Source organism: Carya illinoinensis, chromosome 16 (assembly GCF_018687715.1).
Source record: "Carya illinoinensis cultivar Pawnee chromosome 16, C.illinoinensisPawnee_v1, whole genome shotgun sequence".
NCBI classification, from domain to species: domain Eukaryota; kingdom Viridiplantae; phylum Streptophyta; class Magnoliopsida; order Fagales; family Juglandaceae; genus Carya; species Carya illinoinensis.
In genome coordinates this window covers 3,510,310-3,519,504 of record NC_056767.1, presented here as the reverse complement: position 1 = coordinate 3,519,504, position 9,195 = coordinate 3,510,310, and the positions used below count along the sequence as shown (strand labels likewise).

The following is a 9,195-nucleotide window of genomic DNA, read 5'->3' as shown; positions in this document are numbered from 1 at the left end:
AAAATGAGTTAAATCCATAAATTTCTTTAACGTATGATCTCATCCTTACACGACAGTTTTCTACAAAGTGGATTAGAGTTATAAATGCACGTACGTCATTAATATATCGTCATGTAGTGATCATGATAATTGAGACTTGATAAATATTATAATGACCATATTGTCCAAATTAGAATACAGAATTATTGATTCAAGTATTTAGGAAGCTTGCCTTCTTCTCGTAAGAAATGGTTTTTTTTTTTTTTTTTTTTTTTTTGTCAAAAGAATAATGAAACATGTGCAATCTTTTTTACATTAATCCTTTATACAATGTGTTTAAAGTTGAAAATATTTTTGTAAAATAATATTATTTTTAGAAGTTATTTTATAAAAATAGGCTTCAACTAGATTGTGTAAAATGTTATGAAAATGGTTGTATCTGTTAAAGATATATGTCTCGAGAAGTTTGCTAACAGATCATCAGATGAGGATAAGCTTAAGGAATACAAATTGTTGCTGTTAGATAGCTTATCTTCCCTTATCATCTGTTATTCATTCAAATAGTTAGTTACATGTAGCTATCTACATTTATTTGTAAATTGTAATTCTACATTTATCTATAAGTTGTAATTCAAAACTTTGTAATCATCTATATATATACAATCAATACAAGATGCTTTGTATCATTTGAACCAGCTTCATTTTAAAGTTTGACTTGGTATGAGAGCAATATTTGCTCATGCACTTTAATCCTATCATTACAAGAAAAAGGGGCAATTGCGACCAATTTATAGCAACGAAAAGAGTATTAGCAATCAAAATTGGTTGCTAATACTCTTTTCGTTGCTATAAATTGGTCGCAATTACCCCTTTTTCTTGTAGTGTATATATATATGGCCTCACCTATGTCCTCTGCTATTCCTTCCTTTATTATTCCAAATATACCCCTATTGGTTTTTGAAAAACTAGATGTTTCCAGTTAGTTGAATTGGACTACTAAATTCATTGTAATATAAATAGAATTTTTCATATAAATAAAGACCAAGAAATTCCAAGTGTAAATACAGATGAAGACAAGCTTCCAAATACTTGGGGGTAAAGAATCAATAATGTGTTTTGATCTTTAATTTGTATTCTAATTTGGTCAATATAGTCATTGTAATATATATGCAATCTTAATTATGATGATGATCATTGATCGCTACATAATGGTGGACGTGGATCTATAAATCTAATTCAGGAAAAAGGCTCCATCTCAATCCCGTCTGTATTACCATCAATCGATCCATTCACTTCACCGATTCCTTCAAAGCATCAGCCCCCACTTTTAATTCCTGCATTTGTTTTACTTTTATCTGAAAAAGATGAGGTTGGTTCAATGTATTTGCAATGAACGTGTGTTCTCTTCATGTCACTTTCACAAAGACTTCTGAATCGGAAAATGGAAGGAAAAAAAATAAAAAGTTAAAAGACGACTTCGAAAGGGAGACTTCGATCTGCGTGCCGATAGCAAGCTAGTACGTAGGTGATGTTTATCGATTGGTAGAGAGGAATAGAAGGAAAAATGGTAAAGAAAAATAATATTTATAGCAGTAAAATGTATAAATATTATATAATTATTTTTTAAAAAATAAATAAATTTAAAATTTATATAAAAAATTTATATTTTTAATAATAATTTTTTTTATTAAAATAATTATACGATATTTACGCATTTCTTAATTATATATAATATTACTCAATACTAAATTTTAGAATTAATAAAGCTTAAAAAAATTAGTTTTAGAGTAAACAAAGCTTAAAAAAATTAGTCGTGCTATTCCTGCCAAGATAATTTGGTATGGAATGGATATTGAATGGTATAATTTTTTTAAAAAAATATTTTTTAAATCACTTTAAATATTTAAAAATAAATAAATAGAATTTTCAAATTTATTAAAAAATATTTTTTAATTATTAATAAAATATTGATATAAAATATGTATACAAAAATTTCGTAGTTCCATCATTTCTCAAAAAATAAAAAAAAATTATCAACTATAAGGAAATGATGTGACTCCGCAACAACCAACTGTGGTGCTGTTGACATTAAGGAATGGCGTAACTTCATATGAAAATGCCGTTTAGTGCGTGAGTACACTGAGTGGTGTTAAAAGTAGGTATAATTTTATCAATTAATATGTGTGTATATATAATATATATATATATATATATATATATGAATGACAATTTCATTCATTTTCGCTATTTTGCAGCTCTACAAATAAAACCTATAAATAATTAAATTTATTTATTTTTATTAATTCAAATTTTTAAGATAAATGATAATTTTATTTGATATAAAATAAACTTTTTGAATTTAAATTTTAAATATACATTCTATCCAATTTCCAATTTAATAAAAATAATATTTCACGTGTTTGGAAATTGGATAGACTGAACCTCTTCCATACATGTTACTCTCGAAAAATCTCTAAATGATACGACAAGGTTTCCACGTGATGTTGGTCTATGATTGAAAATGCCATGTGAAATGCCTGTCATCCATGTGCAGTAGCGTCATGTGAAAGCACAAAAAACATTAAAATATTCACGTGATGTCTCTTTGATTGACTACTTTTTTTTGACTACTACGGTCAATATCTACGTCAGCTAATTGATATTAATTTTATGAAATTAAGTTGAAAATTGAGGCATCAAATTATCAAAAATATAATTTGTACTTAATTCAACTGCCTATCATAAATTCTTGAATTTATGCCTTCACCTAGCATATTTTAATAATTTGCATCGCCAGTACTTTATAAGAGCCTTTAATGAAACACACAAGAAAGAATGACTTTAATGAAACATCATATCAGTGCTATACATACAATTTCTCAATGATTATAAAAGTATCAAGACCATGTTTTCATATCCAAAGAATTAACAGCTAAATCGCGTGAATAATAGACTTTAAAAAAACAACTTAATTCACATTATTATCGTTGTCGATCGATGGCATTAATTATAAACTATTGGAACGAAGCAATACCAAACGCTGAACGAGAGGTTTTGTATTTATGTAAAAAAATTTATAAAAATAATATCATTTTTTTTTTATATAAATTTGATTTATAGTGAAGTACTGGTTGTAAAAATAATAATATTATTTTTATAGTGAAGTGGTTGTAAAAATAATATTATTATTTCTATAGTGAAGTGGTTGTAAAAATAATAATATTATTTTTATATAAATTTGATTTATAGTGAAGTGGTTGTAAAAATGATTGTTATTACTCTTCTTAAAACATTTCTTTTGATAAAAAGACAAACTTCCAAAACAGTTGGTGGTAAATAGTCAATAATGTGTTTTTTTCTGTATTCTAATTTGGACAGTATAGTCATTTGCAATATATCATGATCGCTACATAATGATGGACGTGGATCTATAAATCTAATCCTCTTTATAGCAAAAGTGCTCTCGTCCAAAGTTGAGAGTATCAAAAACCTCATTTCCATGGAGATCGAGGATTACTACAAGCAGTCCGTAGATCTAGATCTGAAGCTAGCTGATCATCAATTTCAAAGTGCCAGAATATTACAAGTAAGTGTTCTTCACCGATTTATTTTCTTTAACTTTCTGCTTCAAAAATCCTTTAGAGTGAATTTTTAATGTTTAAAATTCAACATATATGGATTTTATGCAACGAAGATTTAGCGGTTTCGATTGTCCTTCTAATTATAATATCGGCTTAAAAATCATGATCAGTACGTAATATCACATACATGCATGGAGAATATTGTATTTCGAAATAGAAAACTAAATTATATTTCGGAGATTTTTATTTTTCTGTCTTCTTTTTTAACTTAATCGTCACCCATATATATATATTGTGTATTCATGACGGCCTAATTAAGCATCTCATGCGTAGATACTTGATATCGTATTAATTCTTTTAAATTTCAATCTAAGAAAAGATCAAGGAAAAAATGGAAGAGGGAGATAGCCCATTACCTCAATCTCCTGCCGACGTTTATGCTCCTCTCCTTCGAGCTATCCTAGAAGATAACTGGAAAGCTGCTGAAGATTTTATGCAGAAAAACCCAAACTACTGCCTTGGAGACCACATAACAAAAGAGAAAGGGACAGCTCTTCACTTTGCTGCAGCTGCAAAACGCACCCAATTAGTAGAAAACCTCCTGAAAAATATGAGATTGGAAGAATTAGAATTGAAGACCAACGGAAACTGCACGGCCCTTTATTATGCCGCTCAATCAGAAATCGTAACAATTGCAAAAGAGATGGTGAAAAAGAAAAGAAATCTACCATTGATCCCCAAGGATGACATCGAAGCTTTACCACTTTACGCGGCAATAATGACTGGAAATAGAGACATGGTATCGTATTTATACTCTGTGACTCCTCTTGAAGAATTGGCTTCTGCGGGTCGTGTTCAGCTCCTTGTGGCTACTATTTCCTCTGATTTGTATGGTATGTCTTACGCATATCACATATAAATAGAGATTTCACAAAACTTACCACACACACTCGAACATATACATATATATATATATATATAAAGAAATGATCATATATATTAATTTAATTTTTATAAACAGATGTGGCACTCAAAATTCTGAATAATTTAAATTTAGCACGTGAAGAGAAGGAATCTCTTTGGTTTCCATTGAAATTGTTGGCCAAAAAACCTTCAGGAATTGGCAACAAAAGTCAGCCATCAGTATGGGAAAGATGCTTAAACTCCTGTAAGTTTATCTCCAACCCAAACTAATTTATATAACTAATTTACTTGTCATGTGTATGATCTAGTACTTATATATATATATATATATGTATGCATGCATATATGTGTATATTTGTAACTGGAATGGAGGAGTTTCTTCAATCAAGTACATAAAAATTTACCTAGTGTCCTGCCATAAATGCGTGTGAAGAAGCACGTTTTTCTTAACAATTTAGCTTATTGACACTTCTTCCCAAGTACTGTCAGGCCAGTTGGAATGACAAAGTAGTCGTACTTTCTCTCGTAATTCTGATTAGATAAGCTATCCTGTATTTGAAATGTCTTAAACAATTATAATACTTACGGTTTCCTTCGTACACATAGATGCAAGAGGATACCAGACTTTTTTGGGTAGAAGATAGTTAGCCTTTCTCTTCACTTTTTTTCTTCTTCGTCTTCTTCAATTTTTATTTTTTTTTTATTTTTTTATTTTTTTTTATTTTTATTTTTTTTTTAAATATGGATAAAGGGGAACACGTAAAGTTAAGAAAGTCAGAAGGGATGTAGTTGTGATGGGGAGTCTCAATATGGGAATGATCCTTATGGAGTCCGAGGAAGCAGTCCAATTGGCGAGGTTTGGCACTTCTGTGAACTTTTTTAACTAACCAAGATGCATGCAACTCCTTTTAATCTAGCTGCTATATCCTTGATTATAATTAGTGGCGAGTCCCCTTCCAGAATCATATTTTCCATGATCCCCTTTCATGCATAGATCAGATCATGATGAGTGCCTTCTTCGTTGTGGTAGACTGCTAGCTGCTGCCATGAGCAGGAAGTTATCTCATATTTTGTTGTTCATGATGCATAGTTAAATACCCCACGTGGCATTGGGAATTAAGTAGATAGGAGGCCATATCATATTTATTCTTGACTTAATGTTATATGTGTAGAGAGCATCCTTTTAGTATTAGCTTGCATATATGATATCCAACATCTCATAATAACCACCTAATTAAATTTGAAGACGTTAATCTCTGATCGAGACTTTTAAAATAAAATGTTAATTGCTGATTTTTCAAATTAAGAAATGCTTTAAGAAATTCTGTAAAGGTAAGTGCAACTGATGTAATTTGATGTGGTACGTATATTAGATTATAAAATTATTTTTATTATAAAATAGATCTAATATATTATATAAATCATATCACCCTTTGAGTTTATTTATATAAAATTTCTTTACCGCTGTAATATTAATATATTCTTTTGGCATATGTATAGAATTAATATTTCTTTTTAACCAAAAGATCTCTCTTAATCCTTATAACTAGGCTTCAAAGGTCAGTTCTGCAACAAAGCTATGATGCAAGTATCAGCCCATCAATTAGTTGACCGCCTTTGGAAACTGTTTACGAACGACACAAATTTCTCAACTTTGGTTTCCCGACATAAGCAACTAGTTGCTGAAGCTGCAAAAGTAGGGAACGTGGAATTTCTAGTTATACTTATACGCTCTTATCCCAATCTCATATGGGAAGTTGACGAAGATTACGGAACTTTATTTCACGTTGCTGTTGAACATCGACAAGAGCGTGTATTTAATTTAATATATGAGATAGGTGTTTTGAAGGACAACCTCACGAGCTTATATGTTGAAGGGAATAAATCCATGCTGCACTTAGTTAAAGAATTGCCTTCTTTAGATCGATTGAATATCATATCAGGAGCAGCCCTTCAAATGCAACGAGAGTTATTGTGGTTTCAAGTACGTACGTAACAGGTGTTAAATATCATGTCAACTTCTTTTCTTCTTGTTGCATACATATTAATGCATGGTCTCCCCTTTCAATATTTTTTAATTTGCAAAATTAAAAGTAATTGGTTATTGTAGGAGATAGAAAAGATCATGCCGAAGTCATCCGTGAATGAGATGAGTGGACCAGAAGAAGAAAAACCGCTTAAGGATATGTTTTCGGAGAACCATAAAATATTACAGAAGAATGGTGAAGAGTGGATGAGGAACACGGCAAACTCTTGCATGCTCGTGGCAACTTTGATTGCCACTGTGGTTTTTCCAGCTGCCTTTACAATACCGGGTGGCAACAATCAAGAAACAGGCGTTCCTATATTTTTGGAAACTAACTGGTTTACGGTATTCTACACATCAAATGCAGTAGCAATGTTATTCTCTTCGTCTTCAATATTAGTTTTCTTGTCAATTCTCACGTCACGCTACACAGAACGAGATTTCTTGACGTCATTACCTCTTAAATTGGCAGGGGGACTCGTTATGCTTGTAATCTCAATAGTAAGCATGCTGATAGCATTTATTGCGGCATGCTTTTTGGTCTTTAAAAGCAAAAAAAGTGTTCCGGTCCGTATAATAATTGTTGCGGTGCTGGCTATCCCAATTTGTTTGTTTGGTATCCTACATTATCGCCTTTGCTTTGATATATTCTGCTCAGCATTTTGTTCTAAGAGTTTCCGATCAGAGAATAGGCTTTTCAATTCCAAGAAAGGAACGCCTATTATGGAAATTAAGAATGACAACCAAATTGGAATTGATGGCAGAACCCAGGTTCGGTTTACCAGTTCTGCAACCAGTCCTACAACCAGTCATGCAATTCCTCGATCGGTGTGAAATTCGACCAAATTATGATCAAGGCTCTTCAGTGTGATCTTCATAATTAGCTAATAATGTTGGTTTTTTAAAACTTATGGGTACTAGGCTGCTTCAAAAGATGCTACTTTTTATTAATTAGGACTCTTGAAACTCTCTTTTAAGGTAAGTCTATGATGTTTGTCGTTATATATGTATATGTATGTTATTGAATATTCTGATTTTTCTATGATTTTGTGCTCGCAATCTTAATCGTTCACAGTACTCGCAGAAGAATCAGTCTGTATTCCCAGCAGGACCATCAATCGATGCCTTAATTTAATTTGCTTCCCCAGTCCCTGCTTAAGAAAATTCAACGCTTGCTGGAAAGGTCTACGCACAACAAATTAATTAAACCTCAATTAAAGTTTCGAGTTTAAAAGTTGGAGCCTATCTAATAAATCACTCTTAATTTCGTAAAAAATGCACAGCAATTAAAAGCAATATTAATGGTGACTAGAAATAACTTATAAACCAATTAGGAAAATGACAAAAACGTACGGAACTCTTTTTCTTTCTACAATTATAATATTCACAACTCTACTATAATTAACTTAAAAGGCATTTTTGTAAGAGCATCCTCATCCGGTTTCTCATTTTCATCTCTATAATTTAACTCAAAATCATATTTTTTTAAATTTATCTCTAAATTTTATTCATCTTCTAAAAACCTCCTACATCCCATTCCCCATCCCTATCTCTATTCTATTAAATAATATTTCTCTATTTTTTTATTACTTTTTTCTCTCTCTTCCATTTACAATCCTAACTACTAACTCTTTTGTCTTAAGCCATGGAAGAAAGCCAACATAATCACAGAGTTTCGGTAACACAGAGAGAGAGAGAGAGCAATGGACAAAATCATTGACGCAAATCATCAAATGGTTTGCCCCCAACACCATCATCATACAAATGAGAAGATATGCAAGAAATAAAAACCCCAGCATTACGGTAAATGTCATCAATAAAAACAAGCCGTGCTTCAATTACCCAGATTATTTCATCATCAACTCATGGCAAACAAAAATTGTCCCACATACCTTCCCGAATTTGGAGGTCTCACAGCGAGATCATGGCGTCGGGAGGAAGAAAACCGGGAAGAGAGAAACAGAGAAGGAGAGAGAGGGGGGAAGAGGAAAATAGAAACTCAAATCGGGGAAGCCAAACAACCAAAGTAGATAAAAAATACACCATCATCACTTACCGAAATCGTATTGGCAATCGATCTGAAAATGTGGGAGGGAGGAAGCAAACGGGTTACCTAGCGAGAGAGAAGAACACGCGGGACGGAGGGCATCGAAACAGGAGCCAAATACACGATGCGGATGTACAGTGAATCAACAAAGATGAGGATTTACTGTACATGCCGGATACTCAAGCCGCAAAATGGGGATCGGGATGGGGGGTTTTTTTTTGCAAAACCCTAATTTCATCCCTAAATTATAGGGAAAATGACAGTATTCAGACCCGGTTAGGGATGCTCTAAAGGGAAATGAAACTTAGAAAAATATTTTACAACTTTTTTCAAAAGTACTTTCCAATAAATTATTATTATCTTTCGAATTCATAACTTTCAAATTTAAACAAAAAACTTGAATAAATTCAAAAGGCAGTAATATATTATTGAAGAGCCGTGTAAAAGTCGAAAAATCGTCTACATGATGATATTTTTCGTTTTGTAAAATTAAGTTGTAATAGTTTTATTATTTTACAAAATATCGTCCATTAGAGTTATAAATAAACCATACTACTCGAGGAGCGGCTCGAAATCAGCTTTGTCAAGTTTCAATTCAGTTAGATTCGTTTATTAAATGAATTATTCATAGACACAAA

General features: G+C 31.6%; 1 protein-coding gene across 2 annotated transcripts; it reads left to right on the top strand.

Moving 5' to 3' along the window:
* Positions 1–3,402: 3,402 nt before the first annotated feature.
* Positions 3,403–7,546, top strand: LOC122298517 (ankyrin repeat-containing protein ITN1-like). Of its 2 annotated transcripts, none has more exons than XM_043108300.1 (5): positions 3,403–3,565; positions 3,940–4,453; positions 4,582–4,728; positions 6,035–6,468; positions 6,595–7,546. In XM_043108300.1, the coding sequence occupies exons 1-5, from the start codon at positions 3,479–3,481 to the stop codon at positions 7,342–7,344; spliced, it is 1,932 nt and encodes a 643-aa protein (XP_042964234.1). In that variant the 5' UTR covers positions 3,403–3,478; the 3' UTR covers positions 7,345–7,546. The 2 variants fall into 2 exon arrangements, with proteins under 2 accessions (XP_042964234.1, XP_042964236.1); XM_043108302.1 differs by having other exon boundaries at positions 3,420–3,565; positions 3,935–4,453.
* The last annotated feature ends 1,649 nt before the right edge of the window (positions 7,547–9,195 follow it).